General features: G+C 36.9%; 2 protein-coding genes across 3 annotated transcripts; one reads left to right on the top strand and one right to left on the bottom strand.

Moving 5' to 3' along the window:
* Positions 1 to 27: 27 nt before the first annotated feature.
* Positions 28 to 9,165, top strand: LOC115437490 (sodium/potassium-transporting ATPase subunit beta-3-like). Of its 2 annotated transcripts, none has more exons than XM_030160685.1 (7): positions 28 to 355; positions 2,850 to 2,981; positions 3,286 to 3,381; positions 3,542 to 3,735; positions 4,763 to 4,813; positions 7,475 to 7,564; positions 7,646 to 9,165. In XM_030160685.1, exons 1-7 carry the CDS (start codon positions 244 to 246, stop codon positions 7,811 to 7,813), a joined length of 843 nt encoding a protein of 280 aa, XP_030016545.1. In that variant the 5' UTR covers positions 28 to 243; the 3' UTR covers positions 7,814 to 9,165. The 2 variants fall into 2 exon arrangements, with proteins under 2 accessions (XP_030016545.1, XP_030016544.1); XM_030160684.1 differs by having other exon boundaries at positions 244 to 355; positions 2,850 to 2,978; positions 3,283 to 3,381.
* Positions 9,166 to 12,268: 3,103 nt separating this feature from the next.
* Positions 12,269 to 20,484, bottom strand: grk7a (G protein-coupled receptor kinase 7a). Its single transcript, XM_030160466.1, has 4 exons — positions 19,706 to 20,484; positions 17,983 to 18,438; positions 14,736 to 15,016; positions 12,269 to 13,859 (listed from the first exon to the last, which is right to left on the bottom strand). The coding sequence occupies exons 1-4, from the start codon at positions 20,300 to 20,302 to the stop codon at positions 13,520 to 13,522; spliced, it is 1,674 nt and encodes a 557-aa protein (XP_030016326.1). The 5' UTR covers positions 20,303 to 20,484; the 3' UTR covers positions 12,269 to 13,519.
* Between the last annotated feature and the right edge of the window lie 5,177 nt (positions 20,485 to 25,661).

The raw sequence follows: 25,661 nt of genomic DNA, 5'->3' as shown, positions 1-25,661 counted from the left end.
TTTTTTTTTTTTTTTTTTTTTTTTTTTGTTCCACCAGAGCATATCTCCTTCTGCTCTCCCTCTTTCTACACCGCCCACTCCTTCCCTACCATTGATCCGACCACTCACCGCCGCCTCGCCGGCTTCTTCTTCTTCTTCGCCTCATTACATCGCCCGCTGCGCTTTTCTTCATTTTTTAGGGAGAAGAAACCGCACATTTTGGACCAAAAAAAACAAAAAACAAAAAAAACAAAAAGAATCACCATGGCGAGCACCGAGGACAAACCAGCCAACAAGGAGAACGTGTCCAGCTGGAAGGACTCCATCTACAACCCGAGGACCAAGGAGGTGCTGGGTCGCACGGCCAGCAGCTGGGGTAAGGATCCCCGGTACAGCAGGCAATGACTGGATGGGCTTTGACATTCAGGGGGCTTAACCCCAGCCTCCTCTCTTCCTCTTTCCATTTTGAATGTATTAATAAACCTATGCGCCTGTTATATATAACCTGCTATTTATATGTGTATGGATTCAAATGCTCTGATTTTGGATGAGCTGAGGAGCCATCATTGGCCTACATGAAGGTGTAAAGGAGAAGCCTGCACCAGGAGGCAGCCAAAGATGAATGATGCTATCAAAAAGGTGTGCACCAGTCTATGCTGCATTGACAGAATGTACCGGTCAGATGGTGATCAGTCATATCAGCAGAGATTTTTTACATTGAAATGAATTTTGTCAGGGAAATAAAAGGTCCTTTGACTATGAAGAGCTGAGCTGACAAAACTGCCCATTGCCCACAAGGAGGATGATGTTATAGTATTACTAAGCTGAATCTAGACATGGTCAGGCCATATGTTTTTATGTAACGATTCCTCAGATATTTCTAGAGTGAGGTAGTAACACAGTACCCTCCCTCCAGCAGCCAGCTCCTATAGGCTAGTGCGGTGCTGTCAGGCTGCCTGGGCCCCTGTGCTGCTGTTGCAGTGGGATGCTCCATTGCAGTTGCATGGCCGCCCACATTAGCATGCCTGTCAAGGTCAAATGGGATTCCCTCTCTCCTCTTTCTCCCTCTTTCACGCACGAGGCAGGTGCATTGTGGGATACTGTTGGAGAGGAATGAGAGAAAGGGGGGGTGCACAGCAGAAAGCTGAGGGGTCCATCCCTTTTTTTTTTAGTCAACTTAGAGGGCATCCATGCTGTGCAGGCTGGATGGTGGTGGTGAACCATTTTGAGTCAGATGTTCCCTGCTCCTGTTGGACAAATGAGGCAGCAGAGGCTTTTGCAGCGTCACTCCTAAATTTTTATGAGATTTGGAAAATTGAGGAGAGGGTCTGTGGTGAAATATGGCATCACATATGAGCAGACAGTAGCAGACCCCACTTGATCCAAAATGGGGTAACGCTTTACATCGAGGCCCATGTAACCAGCATTAGTTAATAGATGAAAAGGTCTTTTTAAGGTATTGTAGGATGCTTATTAACATTAGTGTCTTAATAAGGCTGTACAAGGGTTAACAAGCATATGAACACATTCATGAGCTTGTGGGCTGTAATGGAAGTTTTCTCATCATTGTCTATAATAAGTAAGTAACAGCTCCTTTCTAAAGCAATGTTACAAAGTAGAGATCAAAAGAGTGTAGATTTTTTTAAGACTGACATAATAATTACAGACATATAACAGGGAAAAAGCTGATAGCAGATAATCAGCTCAACAAACTGAACACCAAAACAATAAATGAATGAATAATTAACTAAATCAGGATTTGGACATCAGAGTTACATAAAAACTGTCAGTGGGAGCATTTTATTTGACTTTTTTTTGTAACTATTTCTTCCCCTTAGAGTCATGGATTCCAGTTGACAGGCCTGATATCAGCCATCAAACATTATCCTAGCCAGCTTCTGCCAATACTGATAGTTTGTAAAATGTCCTGTCAGCGCCGATTAAAAGGTCAATGGGTCTCTATTGATCTCTTTTACAAAGTGCTTTACACAGCAAAGAAAACAATAGAATAAAACAGATAATTTGCATCATAAAACAAAAAAATAATAAAAATCCAGAAATGGAAGAGAATAAAATGGTAATAAAATCAAAGTCAAAAGCATAAACTAACAAAAACCAATCAAGTTCTTTTTTTTATAATGCAATACAGTACAAACTTACTTATTATGTCATTGCGAAACCTTTACTAAGCTTTTTGTTGCATTATTAAGATCAGTTCTGACTGTATTATGGATTTATTAGCAGTGACGCTTGCACTTATTAAGCCAATAAATATGAAGCAAAACTAATCTGAATCTGCTTATTTATGAACTTAAATACAGTCTTAACCAAAATAGTTAACAGTTCACCTAAAAGACAAATGAGGAAACATGGGAAGTTAGAAATCATTTGTCAAAGCTGATGTGCAATTGAACAAAATCTTATGAGCATTTGTAAAATCTTTTTTTATATATATATTTTTTATTACTTGTTAACTAAAGCTTTTTACAGCTCCTTAATAAAAGGCATGTCCCACAAGTGTTCAATTCACAGTTCACTTAAATAACAGTTTTAATCTGCGACTGAGGACACACAGAGCTAGTGTAGAACAAATCCTTTTTTTTTATTTATTTTTTTATTTTTTTATTTCTTATTATCTAACTCACCTTAATGGAAGCATAATCCAACTTCATTTCTCTCAAAGGGACAGTTCACTTAGATGATATTTTTTCCACTATTAATTTCTGAGAAAAGATGTGAAAATCAGGCGTCATAAGTCCGGGTTCGTGTGTGGTTAAAGCTCGTGGTTAATTATACATGACCACTCTCTGTCTCTTTTACTCATTATGTGCCTTTTCTGTTCTATTTCTGTTTTGTCTCATTTCCTCCAGCCCTTATCCTGTTGTTCTACTTGATTTTCTACTGTTTCTTGGCTGGTATGTTTGCCCTGACCATGTGGGTGATGCTGCTCACTCTGGATGACTATGTGCCGAGGTACAGAGACCGGGTCCCCCATCCAGGTTAGTGTCCGTCAACAAACAAACAGAGGAGAACCCAACGGTGGGCTTTGGGCTAACTGGAAGCATTTTTCTCTTTCCAGCATTCATTATTCATACCTCCATGAATGAGATGCCTTTATAATAATGTGCAACATTACAGCTGCTTTCTGTATCGACCTGTTTGTATTCTCTTCCTGTGTGAGTTCAGCAGTGGAGCTTGTTTGATGCATTACACAAGTTTAGTTGTAATATAATATAAGCCAAGTCAATGGGCTTTCAGTGGGCTTCCTCTTTATGTTTACTATACTTTACATCTTCGTTACAGGACTGGTGATCCGTCCAAATTCTATGGAAATCTTATTCAACAAATCTGATCCACTCAAGTATTCAACGTATGTCCAACACCTGGAGTCCTTCCTGAAAAGTAAGTGCACTTGTATATTGGAATAGACTGAAAGCAAGAAGTAATGAAGTGAATTCCACTCTCCTCCTCCTGGATCTTGTTCCACTGATTCATGCTGTGTATCTGAATACTCTCTCCGCTTCCTTCCTCTCTCTGATTCGATAATCCCTGTCTCCCTCAGGATATAATGATACGGAGCAGGAGAAGAACGAGGACTGCCCCCAAGGAGAGTACTTTCTGCAGGACGACAGCGAGGACATGAAAAAGAAAGCTTGTCGTTTCAAGAGGGGCTCCCTGAGTCTCTGCTCCGGCCTTTCAGACACCTTCTTTGGCTATTCTGAGGGAAAACCCTGTGTGCTGCTGAAAATGAATAGGGTAACATGCACTTTTATGTCCAGAGGTTTTGTCTGTCTTGTGGTACAAAAAAAAAAATAAAAAATCACTCCACAGAGAAAAAAAACCCCACATTGAACTATTGTGGTGTCTGTAGACATCTGATGCGTTGTGGTTCCATCAAGCCTTTTGCATTTTCATAATTAAGATGACCACGTAGATAAACGTTTGATAGATTTTTCTCTGCATATAATATAGGAGATAACAAAATACATGACGTCAAATCTAATTAAGATCAGCACTATTAATTTATATGATAAATATGGCTAAAATTACAGAACATACTATTTCCCATCTGGAATTAAACTCAGACATTTTTCATTTAAATAACCATATAACATTTCTAACAAAGTTCCATTTTAAGACTGAGGCTGAGGCTCATAGAGGTTTTGAAGATTTTCAGGTCCAAAGGGTTGCAGTCATATGCTTTTAAGGTCTTTTCAGCTGAGATAAGTGTGTGATTTAACGATGCTTTTTGACAAATTAAGAGCTGTCACCTTTAATCTCTCCGTTTTTCATTCGGTTTTTTCCTCTGAGTCTCCTTCTAATCTCTCTTCATATTCAGTCTGTGACAAAACCCCAAAATAAAAGACAGATTTCATTAATTCATCTCTTTTTTTTATGCTTCTAAACACGGTGCATACGTTCTCAAACTGCCGTCTTCTAGCCACATTACAGACACAGATGCGCTGAGATATCGTCACTAATCTGCATTTACATATAAATAATATAAACCCACATAAGGAAATGAGGAGATAAAATTAATTAAATAAAGAGGCACAAGATAAATCTCAATCTAAGAATGCTATGTTGTATTATATAAAAGATTGTTTCATACATTAATGATTTATTTGTGGTCTTTTGGATAAGATGGACATTTCTGCGTATCCCTGAGACAAAACAGGAATAAATAACTTTGGTTTTTGCATCAGTTATGGGTCAAATTATTATTTTGTTTTATTTATTTTGTGGGCCCAGGCTTTCACAACCTGCATTTCTGTGTTTGCAGATCATTGGGCTCAAGCCTGGTGGAGATCCTTACATCAACTGCACAGTCAAGGTAATCTTTTATTCCCAAAATATGCATGTGATGTTGGCTTGTACGTGTATTACTGTATGTATAATTCATTTTTCATGAAAACCAGCGATGACCATAACAGTCTTATCAATATTTTTTGTTGATCTTTCTTCATCTTTTCCTTTTGTTTGTCTTTTTTGTGTCCGGTTTCTTTCTGCATGCTGTCACTGATGGTTTTAGGGTAAGATAATAATACAAATTATCAGGATTAGACCAGCAGGCCTGTTAACACTTTGTATTATGTAATATGTTACTTTACTGTAATTTATTTGACCGGAACAACATATGCAGACATCATTCCTTTTAAATAAAATGCAATAAGATATATTGGTATTGCAGACGTTGTTCCTGGTTATTAAGCTTTTAAGAGATAAGACTGACGCAGACGAGGAGACTGAAAGCCTGGAAAGCAACTGTAAGAACTAACAGTAAACATAAACTCGAACACAAGTTAAGAGACGAACAATAAAACAGACATGAACACTCAAATGTTCTGATGCAGTTTCCTGTAAATGCACACTAATGCCCTTTTTATGTCATTTGTTGAGTCCAGTGTTTGTCACAATCCCATATGGACAAAACAGAGTCGACAGCACATATCACAAAGCACTCTTGATTACATAAAAGCACAAATGAATAACTTGGATGGAAAAAAATGCCAAAAAGGGGGGGGGGAAATAAACCTAATATGCATAATTTAGGCTGTAAAGGTACTTTTGTTGAGGACAGCAGAATGTCATGTCGATGCTTCACTCAAATCTCTTCACAACAGACACTTATCGGTTTTTCTTTCTTTGTCCTGTGTTGTGATCATAAAAATGTCTCACAAGTACTTTATCAGTGTTTAGCAGTAGCTGGTCGCATGAAACAGTGTTACATAACTAAATTATAAAATAAGTGCTCACAGAGTCGTCACTGAATCACAGTTACTAAGCAAAATGTTGGTGACTGCATCTGAATATGTTCATTTCTTAAAAGTAGACTATAAGAGATGACCACGCCTTTCAATGCTGGAAATTCAACATTATTTTATTTTTCAGTGTCCATATGAAATCAGATTTGATGCTTAAGTGATTTTATTTGATATGTCTTGTGATACATATCACCTGTATATGATAAACTATGACAAAAAAATTACTTAAACAGATTTGTCTTTGACTGGAAATATTTGATGACTCATCCTTCAATCTGGAGTGAATATGCATCCACTAAAATGTTTTATTGAAAATTTATGTCCTGTAGTTGACAATGAAGTGGGTTGTAGTTATGGGTCGAATTGGACCAATCAGAAGAATGAGCTTTTCCCGATTTTTTAAAAAATTTTTTATAGGAAATATGCAAAAGTAAATAGTGCTTAGTTAGCATTTCATAGAGGCTTAAAATCAGAAAAGGGCTCCAACGTAACCATACTTTTAATATAATAATAGGAATCAGTGTTGAGAACTGTCATGAAATTGAATTTTTTTAGATGATATAAGGCATTTCTCTGATAAAGCAACTGATGTACATTTCTTATTACATTTTTAACTAGTTAACTAGTAATATGTAAACTATTACATTTCAGATGTAACCCATAGTTAGTTACATTTTGTTGTTTCAAGTAGTTACATTAGAAACTAGAAGCACTCGGAGAGCGCAGACCTCCGCCAAGGCTGATCAGTGTCCCCCCCCCCCCCCATGGGCCCCCCCCCCCCCCCCGATCACCACCAAAATTTAATCATTTCTTCCCTATCCCATTTCCAACAAACCCTGAAAATTCATCCAAATCTGTCCATAACTTTTTGAGTTATGTTGCACACTAACGGACAGACAAACAAACAAACAAACAGACAAACAAACAAACCCTGGCAAAAACATAACCTCCTTGGCGGAGGTAAATATGTGTAATTATAATGAATTAGAGTTACTGAGAAAAATATGTGATCAAGTTAACCCATAAAGATCAGTTCATCTACCAAATAGATTTTGCTCTCCATTTAACCTTTCTTAAGTGATTTGTCACCATTTATTATAATATTGTTCTCTTTATTTTGCATTTTTCAGTGAAAATCAGGTATTTTCCTATGTTTAATTTACCAATCATGTAGATGTTCATAAAAACTCATAGTAAAGTTGAGGGTTATCATATCAAAAACAGAGAAAATTGAAGAAAAAATTACTTTTTCAATGTAAAGTGTGTCTATCCACTGTCATTTATCAAACTACATGGGTTTTACTGGTGAATCGGTATTGTAGAGGATGATGCTTTAAAAAAAAAAACAAAAAAAAAACTGCATTTACTTCACTTTATAGGATTAGCAGGTATTAAACATTTTAGATCGGTAGATGGTTCTAGTGGCCTGTGGATGTTTGGGTCTTGGATGGTTAAAGTTACAGCTTGTAAGTAGCATATAACAACTGATTTTGACTTTCAGTGCATGAAAATAATGTCCAAAATCAGAAACAGTTATAAAATTACTGGTTTATGTGATCAGGAATTTTCAGCTTTAAGTTAAACATTATTTTGGTAAACTTAATAAAATACAATACTTTTCAAATTAAAAAAAAAAAGGTAACTAGTAATCTGTAGCTGATTATATTAAAAAGTAATCTTCCCAATGTTTGTTTGGTGCCAAATTTACATCCAGCTCTTCTTCTTTACAGAAAACAGATTACCCAGTCATGATGAGCTATTACCCTAGTGGTGGACGTATTGACAAGATGTATTTCCCTTACTATGGCAAGAAAGCCCATGTGAGTATTAAGTTACGGTCAGATCATGTGTGTTGATGCCTTCACGCTGGTGTTGTATTGACAAGCGGTGGTCGTCTGCAGGAGAATTACGTGCAACCTCTGGTGGCCGTGAAGCTGCTCCTGACCAAGGAAGACTACAACAAGGAGCTGTCGGTGGAATGCAGGGTAGAGGGCTCCGACCTGCGCAACAATGATGAACGGGACAAGTACCTGGGCCGTGTCAGCTTCAAGGTGAAGGTGGTGGAGTAAAATGAGAAGCCGGGCCGGATGAGGACGCGATGCAGAGGCTGCCCACGTCGCTAAGGATTTCTATATTTAAGCTAAAAAAGAAAGGGAGTGTCATATACGTCACAAAGGCAGCATGTAGTTGGGATACAGATTAGTTTGGCCTCCTGCTGGAGATCGAATGTTGCTTTGCTGACATTTTTGACCCTTCTTTCCTTTAAGCTGCCGACCTCCTGAAAGATCCCGACCCGACGACTCCATCCATCCGTCCGTCCGTTCGTTCATTCACCCTTTGCACTGCTCATTCCTCACTCAGTTATTTTTTATTTTTAGTATCAATGTAATTAGATAACTTACAGCCATTACAAGCAAGCCATTTAAAGCTGTTGTGTTATTGCTGAGACATCTTCTTTTTTTTTTTTTGTTATGTTGTGTGGGGTTTTTTTTAGCTCTTCCTCCTGTCAGGAAGTGTTTTCATCTCATCAAACAGAATGAACGACTGTATTATTGCTGATATCGAAAGGATTTTTATCTTGCTGTATAGTATAATTGAGAAAGTAGAACATCTCTGCCACATTTCCAGAGTATTATCACACATTATCACAAAGACTTCATAGGAAACGTATCTTGATAATCAAGTATAGCCACTGTATCCCTGTATATGAAATGCCAATTACAAAGTCCCTTTCTACATATAAATACATTGTGATCCTGACCATATTTAGGGAATTATAGATAGATCTTTGTGTTGTGGTCTGCGTAGCCACAGCCCAGTCTTGTGCTGTCTGTCTGTCTGTCTGCATGTCCGTCTGTCTGTCCGTCTGTCTGCCCGTCTTCCTGTTTACTCACCTCTCCACTGCAATAGCCAACATGTGGGTGATTTCTCCAGGACTAGATCTGCTGCTGCGTATATATATTTAAGGTGGGCTGAGGCAACACACACAGAGAAAGAAGGTACAGTGTAAATTGCTTTTAGGCAGAGAGGCACTGGAAAAAAAAATCACTGTAACTATGTACTGTATATCTTTATGTGATCTGTATATCTATCTGGGTCTCAAAGATTGTTTGTTAGTTTTCTCTCTTCTTCAGCCTGTTGATCTGATTGTCTGCCAATCTATTACTCTTCAATGTATATATATACACTATCTACCATATTTACTTAATTCACACTGTATTTTTGTCACAAAACACAATGTCTGTGCATTGTAAAGAAATAATTTAAGCAAAGATTTACAGGAAATTATCTTATTCAAAGCTATGTTTACACAGTCTTAAAAGGAACCCGCATTTGAAAGAACAACTTGTAACATCTCTTCAGGGTGCCTTAAGACCTGATGAAATAAATTGTGGAATAAAAGTGATTTTGAAGAAAACAATGTCTCTCTCTCTCTCTCTCTCTCTCTCTCTCTCTCTCTCTCTCTCTCTCTCTCTCTCTCTCTCTCTCTCTTTTTGAGCTATCAAGCTTTAGAGGGATCATGGTTTTGACTTTGGCTTCACAAGTGCATGTGTACTTTAATATGGAGGAATTGTTTTTCACTTCTATGTTTTTCAGGTATTATTTGTAAAACCTTGATTTATAGAAGGTTACAAAATTTAAGGTGAATGAAAGCATGATTTACAAAACTGTTAAAGCCATTCTACTTCATTACTGAGCACTGTGACCTGTTCAAATTTGGAGGAAGAAGTTGATTTTTAGACTTCATTCTATTTTGATTCTGTCATATTTAGGTTTGAACTCATTCTTAATTCTATTTCATTCCAAGTAATTTTTGAAGATGAATCTGCTGAAATTTTATTCAGTGGGTGACCTGGCGTTATATTTTTTAGATTTTTTTTCCTTGACTATTAAGACAAAGGCTGTATTCTAAGTCAACAGTGTACACCATTATAGACAGAATAATCATCTAATGCTTTAGTGCAGGAGTATTCAAATCTGGTCTTCGAGGACCAGTATCCTGCATGTTTTAGATATTTTCCTCTTCCAGCACACCTGCTTCAGTTAATAATCAGCTGATCATTAAGCTCTGCAGTAACCTGATAACGATGTAATGGCTTCCAGGTGTGCTGCGTGTTTGAGTGATTTTTTAAAAAAATCATTGTTAACATAAATGTGCTGCCACATGAGGGAGCCAGAAACAAGTGAAACTGGCTCATGACCAAAGTGTGGTTTAAACATGGTGCTGTTGGAAGGACAAAAGGTCAAAGGAGACCCCTGAGCCATTTAATAGCCCATATTTTGGCTTATTTTGGATTTCTTTGCAGATCAGTTTCATACGATATCAAGTCACAACTACTAACATATCTTCATCCCCAAATAGAGCGGATATTTTACACCAATCACTGTATTCATAGTGTCTGGTCTTGAATTACATATAGAAGTCTGTATGTTTAAAGTCAGAACTGAGGGTCTGCTCACACCGGTCTGCTCTAATTTCACAGGAACTCCATTCATGTACAGAGCCCCAGGCAGCAGCTCTGTCCTTCAAAGTCAGCAGCAGCAGGTCCCTGGTCCCGGCTCTGTGTCAGATAATCTCTTAGGGTTTAGTGGGAGCAAGAAACCACATAAGTGTCTTCTAAGCTCTGACTGTCCTTGATTAGCTCGCTGCTAACAAACTGTAGTAAATAGAACAAAAGGAGAATCAGTCCATAGCAGTTCAGTTGGATAACAAATTAAAGAATTACTTTAAATATAGCCTGACCTAATCACACTTAAAACAGCTGTATTTTTATCCAAGAACTGGACTTACCATTCACATTACAAGTGTTTGTACATCTAATTTCCAGTCTAAATGAAGTAGCCTGCTGCTAGTAGCAACTTTAAAATAATAGTAATTTCTTGTTTCTTCACCAGATTACATTGCCAACAACTTTATGTTGTTTTGTGGTAGTCTGCTAATAGCTATCGGCTAATAGCTAACTAGCACGTATTCTTTTTTGCTCATTCTTACCTTGTAAATGCATGAATCCCAAAGTGTTTTATAATATAACTGCTATACATAATAGTTGATAGTGACCACAATTCACAACAGCTCTAACTTCCTCTAGACTTGTTTGATAAATTTAACAGTAATGTTAAATTAACCATTTTTATACTAATCTGACAACAGCCACCACCTTTGAGCAAACTAGCTTGTGTTTTCTTTTTAATGTTTACCCTCTAAATACACAAAATGTAACTTCCAGGCTGCTTTTAAATAATATAAATAAAATTTGATGGTAACCACAATTCTATATTGTAGTAACTTCCGGTGGCATTGTTTGGTTAGCTTAACAGTATTGTGCAATTTACTTTTTTATGCTAGTTTGCTAGTGGCTATGGGCTAACTAATTAGATCATGTTTCTTTTTTATTCTTACCCAGTATATATATATATATATATATAAAAAAAACATCACTTCCATACTGCTTTATAACAAAACAGATAAATAAAACTCTAGAGGAGTCACAGTTCAAAAGAAAAGAAGCAGTGAACCTTATGGGATTAACATGCTAAGTCAATGGAGTGTATGAACTTTTGTTACAACCTGTTAAATAGTCTTGGGATATAGTTAATTATCTTACTCAAGTAGCTACTATACAACTTTGAGTTACTTTATTTCAGTATTTACTGTAGGCTCCAAGGTATTTATATTTTCTGCTACTTTGTACTATTATAATACAATGTTTTCACTGTGTTTTTTTCTCCACATTTGTCTGACAGCTTTAATATTTTTATTAGTTTTTCATTATCTTCCTGTCCAATGAAAACCATGTCTCCCAAATGTGTTGTTTGTGATAAACTGCAGAATTATGTGGTCCCTCATGAAAATACTCTCCCATTCAGAAAATATGTTATTTACACAGGACAGTGGTGATAGAAAGATATGATAATCTTACACAATATGATTAAAACTACTAACATTATACAAAGTAGTTAAATATTTGTACAGCATTTAACATCTAAAGCAGCAAAACATGCACAGTAATGATACAGCTAAATAAATCCAAAATTATATATAATACTAAAACACTGTCGAGGACCATTCTGGATTTTAATTGAAATCATGTTTATAATTCCAGTTTACAAAAGAAACTGAATAATAAACTGTGATAGAATAACATTTCTGGTTCAGCCTTAGCTGCTGCCTTCTGCTCAGACTCATCACTTTGCTGTTATGTTGAGATGCTTCAGAACCTGAGGGGATTTGAAGCTGATTTAGGCTAAGAAGGCACAAGGATAACGCTGGTTATCGCCTTATCAGCTAAGACTTGAACTCTGCTGCAAATTTGCACAGCCTGGTTGTAGTCAGCATCCTGACAGGGACTAATGCACCCAATATTTTTAGGTTTTACTCCTGAGTCCTCAGCAGCACTTTCCCTGTAGTTATATATAGCTTTGAGAACATGTGTAACATGACACAATTTGGTGTATGCTCAGATGCTGGGGGTAGAAGCTAGAGGACTAACAATCTACATCTACAATCACAAAAAAGACACAGGTTTTAAAAGAAATTCTTTTAATTGATTCAAATGATTGAATATTCAAGGAAATTCTGCTTTACATCTGCCATTCCTATATCATGTAGCACTTTTTCTCATGTTATATTTACATTTACATATATATATTATATCACATTGTTACATTAACTGTAAAAACTGCACAAGATCTGGAATTTTAAAAGCTTTTTAGCAAATGATTACCCTGAGACAAGAATAACATTTTTAACTAACCCAGGTCTCTACTGTTTTTAGGATCTGGCTAGTTTGAGTTATTTACACTTACCTCAAACTAAAAAAAAGCCCTAAATTACAACAAGTTTTAGGGCTTAAACGGGGCAATCTGCACATTTCTTGTACATGTATTTATTGCCCAACTCCCCTAAATGTTTCCCCTTCGTATACAGCATTTACCTGCTGTTCCTGCACTTGTCTGTCCCAGGGCTATGGAGTCTCCACAGCTCACTATTAAACAGAGGCTCATAGCACCAACAGTAGAGGACTCAGAGAAGAAGTGCTCAGTAGTCTTCATTTATTACCTAAAACCTACATTTTAAAGCTGTCATTCCTCTTTCTCATTGTCTCTGTGCATAGATATGGAATACATTTCTTTATGTACAATACATACAACAAGCTTCTTAGTTTAGTTTTTATAAAACTAAAATTAATAGGGAACCATCTGGGTGTAAATTCTGAGGTCGAAAGTCAACATATGTCACATTTTAAACTAAAACTGTCTTCCACATATGGTTTAAAAGCACTTTTCAATAAAGAAACAGTGAGCCCTTATGTAAGCCCATCAATATTAGCATGCTACAAAATCCACTAAAAGACAGAAGAACTGTTTCAGGGTCAATAACTCAAATCAAATTATTTCACCTGAGTTTACTTTTGACTTTAATTTACTGCAGCCATCTCTTAGACGAGTTATGTTTTTTTGACAGTTTCTGTGTAAACTAATACATTTCTGGCATGACAACAAGCCTACATAATTGATTACATTAATAAAACTGCAAGAGAAAATGTGAACCAGAGAGATGGTGTTCAAAGACATCATCTTGTCCTCCAAATGTTACTGAACTGTTCCTCCGAAGCTGTAAACTACAAGCATCCTCACAAGATGCTCAACATATCATCAACAAAAATGGTCATTCCCACTTCTTGCGTTAAACATTCTTCTTTTCAAGCATTAATGTGCATCTGACTGAGATTTTGGACTATTGTTTGTGTTTGGGATGTCACACTTTTGGCTGCTCACAGGATTATGCATGTGCCAGACTTCTTTTCATCATCCGCAGGTCCTCCGCCCTCTTTCCTGTTGGGATCACTGAGCTCATCAAACAGTCCGGTTTCAAGCATCTCTGCCTGCCACTGGATGGGCACAGCGCCGGTGCTAAACTCCTTGAAGAACTTGTCGTCATTGGCGTCAAACACGATGCCCTTGATCTCGGAGAACTCAGCAATGTCGCCGGTGTCCTTGGCGTAGACAACGTTTGGTTTGGGCACCCATGGGGGAGGCACAAGCCCAGCCTCCAGACGGGGGAAGTTGATGGTCTTGAACCACTCATGCTTCCTGGGATCTTCCATGTTGTTCCTAAAGAAAGTTGAAAAGATGCTTTGTGATGTTTATGACACATTACTGAACATTAGCTGATAAGTTGGGCTGGGGTTCTCTCCATGGGTCATGTGATATGTAGGTATTTTTATTCGTAAAGCTATTGATAGTTATTAAATCACTGTACTGCATTTCAGATCTCATCATTCTACTGATTGGATCTCCTCTAAATGCAGCAATTCATGGAACAAAATAAAGAAGCTACTTAAAATTAATACAGTTTTGGCCCTTTTGGAATTTGACAAAAACTTTATGACCTCTTTTGTCATTATTTTACCGGAATATATTTAATTTTATACGCTGTTATCCATAAAGTTGGAATAATGTTATATTCAGACAGTTTCCTATTTCTACACATCAGTAATCACCTTTGGCCAAGTTCAGTGGTTACATACTGAGTCCCAGTGACACTTTATCAAGAAGACATCACGTTATAACAGTTATTCCATGAGAGGAGGTAAAAATATTTTATTCCAACTTGTGGGCAAAAGTGTATTTTAATGAAAAATCTATCTGGCTAACTATATCTTATTTTAACTCTTATATATACTTTAGGTATTTTGATTTATCTAGCTAAATGTATTTTATTCATAGTTTTAAGATCTTATTTTATGTATTTAATTCTATTTTATTTTACAGTTACCGTAGTATGGTAGTAAATCAAATTTCCTTTGTATATCAGTCTTTTAGCTTTTTTTTGTCTAAAATTTACCAGATATTATTGTAAACAAGGACCATCATAAAGTGATCTCTCATTTACAAAGGTTGACAGATTGATTGATTTGCATTATGACTGATTGAAGTCTACATGCACACATCATTTGCTTATTGTTATAAAGAAGAAGAAGGTCTTACCTCATGCCCAGACGTTCTTCAATCTTCTTCTTGAGGAACAGCTGGATGATGTCTTTTGTTGTGGCATCAAAGCACCTGTGTTCCCACTTGGGTTCCTCGTTCAGGATACGACGCTGAACCTCGTCCTTCTCCACCTTCTGCTTCTGGCTGTCAGGGCCTTTGAAAGGTGTATAACCTGCCACCATCTCGTAGATACTGCACCCCAAGGCCCACCAGTCCACTGATGTCCTGTAGGGGGTTTTGCTCAGGATCTCTGGGGCCATATAGGCTCCGGTACCAGCCTGGAAGACAAGAAGAAGAGAAGAGGGAAGATAGCCAAGACAGGTTAATACTGGTGTCGTAGGTTAATACTCTGTTTAGCTTTGACCAGTATGAAGGGAGGTTTATTTGATTAGAAACTCTGTTGCACCATGAAGGATTAATTTTTAAATCCCATTAAACTGTGACTGAACGTAAAAGCTCTATGAACTAACATGATGTAAAACCAGCTTGAAATTAATAAAGACTAAATTTGAACCTTTCTTTAAACATGAATTCAATTTACTCTAAAAGAAGCATTAAAACTTACACTTGGGGTGGTTTGAGGTAGTCTAAATGGCTGCTGTCTTAGATGGACTGAGCAAAATAATGAAGTTTTTCAAAGACAGTTGAGGGACAGACTAAATCCAGTTGAGTTTTGTGATTCTGCTGAATTCCTCATTCCTATTGCAGTTCAAGAGCAACAAAGGAAATGTGGCAATACAACCAACCACCTTGACGGGAAGCTGGGATTTCTTCTTATTTGAGTTTACAAGTGTCTCCATCCAAACTGATTAAACTACACACAGTTCAGTTTTGAAGTGTGTAACATACATCTGATTAATATTATATCTGAATTTATTCCGTTATGATAGAACAAATGCATTTACAGACAGTTGATTCCCCAAGGACAAGCTTTTTGTGCTTTCGCTTTATCTGTAACCTTCCTCTTACAGCTCACCTCTTCCACATCCCCTCCTCCTTCTCCCTGTTTGACCTCATGGTGCCTCAAACCAGGAGCTTAATCCTAATGCTAAGCCTACTACCTGTCAAAAGTCATGTGTGTCTACACACTGACAGAGTTATCCAGTCACTTATATGAAGGATGGTCATTTCTAGATTCTGTATCACTGGCAAAGATACACAGCATCCAGATGAAACACAGCTTCGCCTCTAATGTATAATTAATGCACACACACTGCAAACTGGCATCAAACCGAGAGATTAACCTTTACCAAATCAAACCTACTCTGAAAATGTATGCTTAATATTTAAGATTGATGTATATTCATTTCATAAGAAAACTGCATCTGTTTCAATAATATAATAAATATAATGTGATGTATAGTTATCAGTCAAGATGGATTCACCAGTAAAAAATATATGTAAACCAGGTTATTATGTATTTAAAACCCAATAGGTTTAGTACCATTACAAAGATTTCATTATTATTTATTGCATTTATGTTTGACCAACACTTTGAAAAGTCTGTTTATGTTAAAACTGTAACTATGATGCAAATGGATGGACATTTTATATGAAATTAAAATCTTAAACACTTATGAATATGTTGTAATAGTCTGTACACTGAAGTGAGGTGCGCTTAAGTAATTTATCACAGTGACGAATACAATTTAACAAGCTTTCTATTCCTCTCTGTGCCTCGCTAATCTCTCTGCTTGTGACTTAACTCCTTGTCTTTTCTTAAAATGTGACACAAGTCAGTCATGTTGTTCTCATGGACCCCTCTGAGTGATTGGTGCTGACATGTCATTACAACTCCATTGACCACACTCAAGGAAGTCTGCATACAAGATGTAATACTTAGAACCCTGTCCCCCTGTAGTAAACCTATTATAGTCTATATTGTCAAGCTCTGTTGAGGGGTTTTGTTTCTGTCCTTTGTTTATGTATCAATATCAGTTCAATTTCATTAAAAAACAATGGAGAAAAAAAACTGTACAAGCTGTGGTCTGTAAAAGCTGAAAATTAATTCATAAGGTTATTTCATCAGTTAGTCAGATCATGTATTGATATTTTTCAGACTTGAAAGTCATGTTGTTTGTAACATAACATGTCTAAAAATATTCAACACCATTTTTTACTTGGTTCTGTCAATCTAATCAGGGACAGACTTGTGTAATGCCTGGTAAGAGGATTAGGGGACCAAAGCCAGTCCTGCCTGCAGGAGGTTAGCCCAGTCACTTTGACTGGCTGAGGAGCATCAGAGCATTGGATAATGAGCTTACTGGACTTTCATAGAGCTCAGAGCTTACTCTTTGCTACTGCAGGTAACTCTTTAAGAGACCGTGCTGCAAAAGTGTTCAACTCTTTCAGGTGAATACAGGTGTTGCATAATGTGCTGAAGGTAAACTAGAATTAAAATGTTTGGTCATATCCAATGTGTATCATAAATGATTTAATCAGACCTTTTATAATCACAGTGGTCAATTTAGTGACAAGTGATGATGAGTGATAATCATTTCTGGTTACAAATTTGAAATTGAGGTTCTATAAGGTGAACTGACCAGCACTGTAGCCAGGGTTATAAATATTTAGCTGTACTTTATGGTTTCTTTTGTAAGAGAAGTATTCCAACATTTAATTTCAAGTATCATGAGACACCACTGCTACAGAACTCAAGGAACTCTCCCAATGTAATATCTGTACAAAAATAATCAAATTATTGCAACCAAACTGCTGAAAAACCTTATTAAACTGGACATGCAGTCTCTCTGCAGTCTCTAAGATCATCCCTACATAAATGGTGGCCTCTGAATGGCCAGGCCATAATCTTACCACTAAAGGATCAAATGAGTTATATAATGGATTCTGAGACTCTCACTGCAAAGATCTTTAAGCAATCCAGTAATCCTTGTCCAGATTTAAAGCAAAAACCCCACAAGACGTTTTTAACTTCTGCTTCTGTTAAGATGACTTAGAGACACAATGTCAACTATCAAGTGTGAGTGTGTATGATCTTAAACTTAGCCGACTTAAGAGATCTTAACTCAAATGATGGCACACTGATCCCAATCAGCTCAGGGATTCCTTGCCCTCCCTTGGTTGTATAAGTTTCAACACTTGATTCAGCTGGACTCATCCTGATGTAAATGTTATTATGATGTGCATGATCACCAAACATCCTTTTGAAACACAACTTGGAAAACGTACATTTTCAACATGTCTTTGAGAAGTGACTAGACTTGCTCGTTTATATAGAACTTACCATCTGAGTGACGGTCTTCCCTGGAGCCAGCTCTATGGCTAGACCCAAATCTGACAGTCGACACTGGCCTTGACTATCCAGCAACACATTCTCTGGCTTCATATCACGGTAAACGATATCCATTTCGTGCAGATGCAGGATGCCAGTGGTGATCTGTGCTGTGTAGTGGATGATACGCTTCATCTCGATGCCTTTGTCCACACCTTTGCCATCGTAGCCCATGTTGTAAATGTGGTACTTGAGGTCTCCTCCATTCATCAGGGTCATGACAAGGCACAGGTGGGTCTTGGTGTCATAAGCATAGCCCAAGTTGACCAGAAACAGGCTGTTCACCTTCTCCAAGATCTTCTTTTCCAGCAGAGCCATTTTCTCACCACCCTTCTTCTTCAGTCGCTTTTTACACAACTTCTTACAGGCGTACATCTGACCTGTGTTTTTCACCTGAACAGCACATACCTGGACAGAGACAGATCATTTTTTTAAAACCAGAGAGAATGACTAGTCTTAGCATTTTATTTTGTTAAATCCGAACTCCATTTTTCCATTTTGATTAATCCAAATCAAGCAGTATCCATTCTATGCTGATAGGAAGACTGAACTGTCTGATTTCAAGTCTCATATTTTCTGTTATCCCTGACACTAATGTACAATCATTGCACTGATAGGACTAAAGGTGATATTAAGAGGTCAACCTGGCTAACCTTTGTTAGCTGTGTCTTGTCACCTCATTTACTACCCAGCCGACTTATGTACTTACCCTGTCTCAATTACTCAACATGTATTTCTTGCTGCACTAACATTACATGGGCAGAAAGTGACATTTGACATTTAATTGCAGGTTCAGTGGTAGCATCGTGTCACTAAGCATCATGCCATGAGTCATATTTAACCTATTGTGGACATGTATTATTCTTATCATGTGGTTTTTGTACATGTATCGGATATAAGCTCTTATTGGCATTTGGTTAATGGTTGATGCTTAAGTTTCCATCCAGGCCAGTAAGGGAAGTGCCTCATGGATCTATTTCCTGTCCTCTGTTTCTTTTTACAAAGTGTGTTGGTAATGTTTTTGTTTTAGTTTTTTAATTTATCTGCTTTGTCTCTTTAATCACAAGCCTGATAACAAATAATTTGCTTCTTGAGGCCTCATTATCCTCAAATTTTTATCAGGATCTGTTAAAATAACTCAGGTTGTTAATATCTTGTATTGTGAGACATACTTTGGAAGAAGAGTGCAGAGAAAACGGTCAGGGTTTCTAGCATTTGAAGGATCATACTTTGTGAGATCACTATTTTTTGCATTTGTCACTGTATGAAAAAGCTGTGATTTTATTCAATTTAACAAGAATGACTGTAGACAACACATCTTCATGGTCACCTTGAAGCAAGGTATTGTAAATCCTGTGGGTTATGTAACATTTGATCTCCTGTCTAAGAAAATCTGCTCTTATGGTTCAAACCACAGACTTCACTGTTTCTATTGAAGTTTCTCCTAAAAATGGAACAACACTGCACTATGATACTGCACTATCACACCACCACAACTGATACATATTATCTGACTTTTTCTCGCGCGATATACAAAGAACTATAGACTTCTCAAAGTGGCAACATCACCTCCAAACAAGAAACAAGGAGAAAAAGGAAATGACTTCATTTACTTTCACTTTTTTTCTACTTTCTTAATGTAAATACACATATACAAACATGTTAGGATGCTTACCTCTCCAAAACCTCCTTTACCCAGAGTTCTGAACTCGTAGAAGTATTTGTCACTGATGGGCTGCTTCTCAAACTCTTTCCATTGAAGGAACTTATCAAAAAATGGGCTGGCCTGATAATCTGTAAAAGGTTTGCCTTTCAGAAATTCTCTTGTACCTTCTTGGATTTTGCCTTTCATCACCTCTTCAAAGTTGGCATCTGTCACAGCCTTGCATTTCTCAGCAGCTTCCCCAGTGAGAAAGGTCAAGTAGCTTTTGGAACCAGCCTTGCAGTACTTGTTCATGATATCTTGGCGTTGCTTGTTTTTTGCTGCCCCTTCAGCCAGATCCCAGTCATAGATGTCATCCAAGAAATCAGCTGCAAGCTTGTACTCAGCGTTATTTGCAAGGAACTGACGGAAAATCTTTTTGCCAATCGGCTGCTTTTCACAGAGAGATGCATAATCCTTATCAATAGAAGATCTTACTGCAGCACATTGCTCAGGCTTGGGCAGAGACAAGCTGCGACGACGCTTTTTCATCTCTTTGTCATCTCCACCCTGGGCCTTTAGGTAAGCCGTGTTGGCCACCAAGTTGTCCAGTCCCCCAATATCACACATCTTGGCGGGTGATTGTAGTCTGTCCCCCCTAAGAGAAGTGGCTCTTCAGTGGCTGCCCACAGGTTCTATCTAAGAACCGGTGCAGGGTCTCTCAGGATGTGCGTGTCAGTGTGACAGTGCTCAAAGCCAGTTTGCAACTGAGCTCCTTCACCCAACCTACCTGCAAATCTAAGACACACTGACACACCCAGTAATTACTCATTTAGAATTAAATACCAGGGAGGGATTTTGGCTTAAAGGATCTTTGTGTGGTCTATTCAAGGATGCTGTGCACAGAAAGGGAATCGTAAGAGGGCTCTGTCCTAAGAGGCTTTCTAGTCCTCTATATTTATTCACCATGTTCAGTAGTTACTAACAGGGGTTCACTGACTCTGTTGACTGTGCATCTAATGGCAACAGTAAAAGACACAAAAGGGGATGAGAGGACAAAGCATGACAGTTCTGTGAAGACCCTGTCCAGATCATTATCATCCCCACATTATGTAAGAGCAACATGGAATACATTTTCACTTCATTAACATTTTGTCATATTAAATTGCTTTAACCTAATATAACTCCAGGTGTTTTTAATAAATTATTACATATTGTAGTGGATATTTTTAAAAAGGAAAAAAACAAAAAGAAAAAAGTAGCTACAGCTGTATTTTGAATAAGCTGAATATTTTTTTGGGGGAGGGGGGGGTCTGGACTTTTTGAGTCATAAAACCATTGCAGGAGATTCGTGACTTTTGACGTGACATCCCTGAGTTTGGTTGTATTTATATGGTAAAAACCTGACACTATTGCTGTTTTTATGTAATTATTTATGTGATTATTAAATTTACATTTTGTTAAATTATACCAAAATCTAGTGTTTTAACATATGGTCACTGCATTATGTAATAATCTGACCCAGAGAGTCAACTCTGGTGAAGACACGCTAGTGTTGAAACCTGGAAATGTTCCTTGAAAATCTGCTGTTCTCTAATCTGTGGCTGCTCAAACATGCATAAGTCCTGTGAGTATTAATTTGGATACAAACACTCCTTTAAACATTTAGTCTCAAGTGCAAATTCTCCCAGGTATTTACAAAATGTACCAAAAGATTTCTCTGTTTGCTTACAACGGAATCTCAAACACTGTTTTGTAATCACTGAATGGACAAATTTTACAAGAAGCAGCCTTTTAGTAATACCATTTAAAACTATTTACATTGTAAGTCTAAAAATAAAACAATGCTAAAATTGTTTTATTCAAATTTTGTTTTACCCTGGAGAAAACAAAGAATTACACACCTTCCTGTCAGACAACCAATGTAGCAGTCATTTTCTAATGTGGTGCACAGTCTCATCTTGTTACAAATGTATATATCACTCAGTATACCATGTAAGTAAACTGTTTGCCAACATGTCACTATCAGTGTTGTCACTGCAGTTAGTGATGAAGGCTAATTCAGTGCTGTAAACCTTAGATAATATTAGCTAATCCTTTCTCAAATGGTCTCAACCTGGCAGTGGCCTACGCAAGATCAAGGACTTTGCTGGTCATCAGAAAGCTCCAGACCTTTGGACTTAGAAAATGTGAAGCAGACGTCCACACTGACTGACCACTGTCACAGCAGGTACTTCTACAGTGGGTAAAATCGTATCAGTGATATACATCACTTATGTTAGTCATAGTTTCTGTGATAAATTGATGATTTGTTTAGTGCTATTATCAGTTTTGTAAATGCTGTATCATACATTTGAAAGAATAAAAAACAGTAAATTAAAAGCAGATTGGAAAAAATTCTTTATTAAAAAGAAGCCAAATATTTGAAATAGAACAAAACTACCTTGTATTAAGTGAAATCAATGCATCAGTTGATCAATCTGTCAATCAATAAATCGATTACAGGAAGAAAAGGGAATTTAACTTCAATCAACTTCATAAAATTCGAACAAAAGTCTAACCACTGAACAACTTTTAACTTATATGGTGGTGGCAAAATGAATATTGAAAATGCTGATAAAATATTGAACTTTTTTCCCTCTAAAACAGGATTTAATTTCATAATCTTCATAAACATGCAGATTGGTTGCTCTGAGAACAATAATTGCAAATATTTTTTTGTTTTTTTTTAATCCATTTTTACCTCAGCCAAGGAGGTTATGTTTTTATTGGCATTGGTCTGTCTGTCTGTCTGTCTGTCTGTCTGTCTGTCTGTCTGTCTGTCTGTCTGTCTGTCTGTCCGTGTGCAAGATAACTCAAAAAGTTATGAACGGATTTGGATGAAAATTTCAGGAAATGTTGATACTGGCACAAGGAACAAATTATTACATTTTGGTGGTGATTGGGGGGGGGCGCACTGATCTGCCTTGGCAGAGGTCTGCGCTCTCCGAGTGCTTTTCTAGTTAATTTATGTTTGAACTAATATTTCCTTAATGAGCAGAAATAGGTCACATTCAACAGAATCCCACAGCTGTGTCCGAAGACTCACCATCACCATCAGTTTAACCACAATCACACCTCGCAATGATCCCACAAGGAATTCAGCTTCTCCTGTGAAGGAACTGATGAAACCTCTCAATATGCCAAGTGTTCTTATAATTTGGACCATCACTATTATAGCTAAATATATATAAATCAAATGGCCAAATTTAGCAACTTGTAAACAAAAACAGTTATTTAGGACAGACTTAATCTTCCTAAACTGAGAGGTTGTGCAAGTGCTCTCACTCTTAAATTTAAAAAAAAAAATCTTGCTCCTCTAGTGTGTCCTGCAAACTATTGTTTAGTTTGTTACTAATTAAATGTAGCTCAATATTAACTAGACAATGAGTGAGATTACAATGCTAATGAAAAGCAGGCCTGACAGGATTATTTTTTCCTAGAAGTAAAAATAGAGTAATTTCATAGAAACTAGGCTATTTTACTTCTTGACATTCCTTTTTTGCATGGGCCTTCTGCCATAAATATCAAATATGTCAAGTGTCAAACATGAGGTAAATGGATAATGGTGTCAGTAAAGCACTTAAGCCTCCTGAGGGGATGAAAGATGCTAGAGGTTGTGTCTTTCACTAGGTCAGGGGAGGCAGGGTCTGCATTTTCTAAATATTTATTCGACAAAGAAACCCTGTTCAGACATTTGATAGAGACGCACACCTCACACATGACCGATAAAGACCTACATTTTAAAAGCGTGTGCTGCATGGGCCACAGATAAACATATACATCTGATCTTTGACGGGCCTGCTCTCTCGGCCTTAGGGATTAGAATGGACTGACTAAGGTGTAAAGGTTAAGATGAGCACTGTCCACGACAGGGTGCCTATGTGGTCTGACACCATCCTCTTATGGCGTCTCTCAAGCTTCCAGCAGAAAAAGGTACAGGACAGAACATGTGTTTGGAAAACAGACCTTTGGTAAAATGTCAGGTTTGTTTGGGGGAGGAATGAGGTGAATTGTAAAAATGTCAGAAAACAGTGAAAAAAATTCCAGCTCTAGTTTGGTCAATGACCCAAAGGTATCAAACTATAGCAGGAAAGAAAGCAGAAAATATCCTAATTTAAGAGGGAGTATTGTGAAACAAATAAGTGAGCATCAAAATAGTTGTCAATCCATTTAATAGTTGACATTTAAAGCTTAACTAATGACAACTTGTTGCAGGTCTAAATAAAATAAACATAGAGTTAATCCTAAAATCTGATGCGTCTAGTCTTAGGTTTGGTTTGTACGATATTTTAAATATCTTTTTTCTATTTTATCCCACATGCACTGTACTGTCTTAATGTATTAATGTTAGTTTTTACGTAATTTAAATCTTACATAGCACTTGTGCTGAAGCCAAATGATCCAGCAGGGATAATTAAATATATCTGCTCTTTAAAAAGATTTGAGGAGTGCACTAGGATAATGACATCTAATCTTTAAGTGGTGAAGAGTCAGGTTAAGGTGATCCAGAGCAGGCCAGTAGCACAGGTGGCTGCTACTCATACCAGACAAATCTGTCCTCAGTCTCAACTTCTCAGAGTACCATTGAAACCATCTGTGGTTCAATCATCCATACAACCCACTGCCGAGGAGCAGTTTGAATACTCTGGTTTTGTTAATTTCTTACATCAGTATTTGTGAATATATTTTATTGTGAAACTCAGATAAATGAAAATAAAAACACATAGCAAGCAGGTCAAAACCAGCCCACCAAAGGGTCAAATCTGGCCTGTGGGATAAATTTGTGAAATGAAAAAAATTACACTGTGATATTAACAGTCTAGAGTGTAAAAATAATTTAATTCAGGTCAGTTCAATCTCAAGTAGGTCAGACCAGTAAAATATTATCGGAATAATCTATTAATGATGGCAACTACAATTTTTTTTCTCTTTGTTTTAGTATAAAAAAGTAAAATTACATGAAAATATTTACATTTACAAACTATCTTCTAACAAAAAATGTGAATAACATAAATATGAACAACCTGAAATATCTGAGGAGAATTAACTGCAATTTTATCAATATTCTGCATGTAACTAAATGATTTGTGCCTTTGTAGATGTACTGTGTTCTTCAAGATGTATATTTCATTGTGAAACTCAGATAAATGAAAATAAAAACATATAGCAAGCAGGTCAAAACCAGCCAGCCAAAGGGTCAAATCTGGCCTGTGGGATAAATTTGTGAAATGAAAAAATGTACACTGTGATATTAACAGTCTAGAGTGTAAAAATAATTTAATTCAGGTCAGTTCAATCTCAAGTAGGTCAGACCAGTAAAATATTATCGGAATAATCTATTAATAATGGCAACTACAATTTTTTTTTCTCTTTGTTTTAGTATAAAAAAGTAAAATTACATGAAAATATTTACATTTACAAACTATCTTCTAACAAAAAATGTGAATAACATAAACAAATATGAAAAACCTGAAATGCCTGAGGAGAATTAACTGTAATTTTATCAATATTCTGCATGTAACTAAATGACTTGTGCCCTAGTAGATTCAAGGCAAGGCAAGGCAAGTTTATTTGTATAGCACATTTCAGCAACAAGGCAATTCAAGGTGCTTCACACAGGACATTGAAATACAACGACAGGGAAAAAGAAACACATTTAAAACATTATAAAAGAAACATGTAAAAGGTGATTAAAAACAGCAAGTAAGAAAACAACACATAAAATTCAAAAATATAAAAACACACACATATTAAAGTAAGAGTTGCAGTGCAGATTTTCGACAGAGAATATAATATTTAAAAAGTCAAAAGCCTTTAAGTCAAAGGCAGCAGTGAACAGGTGAGTCTTTAACCTTGACTTAAAAGAACTCAGACTCTCAGCAGACCTAATATTTTCTGGTAGTTTGTTCCAGATATACAGAGCATAGAAACTGAACGCTGATTCTCC

The sequence above is a fragment of the Sphaeramia orbicularis genome, chromosome 17 (assembly GCF_902148855.1).
Source record: "Sphaeramia orbicularis chromosome 17, fSphaOr1.1, whole genome shotgun sequence".
Classification (NCBI taxonomy): domain Eukaryota; kingdom Metazoa; phylum Chordata; class Actinopteri; order Kurtiformes; family Apogonidae; genus Sphaeramia; species Sphaeramia orbicularis.
Note: the sequence above shows the minus strand (reverse complement) of the source record. Positions and strands in the feature narration are given on the sequence as shown.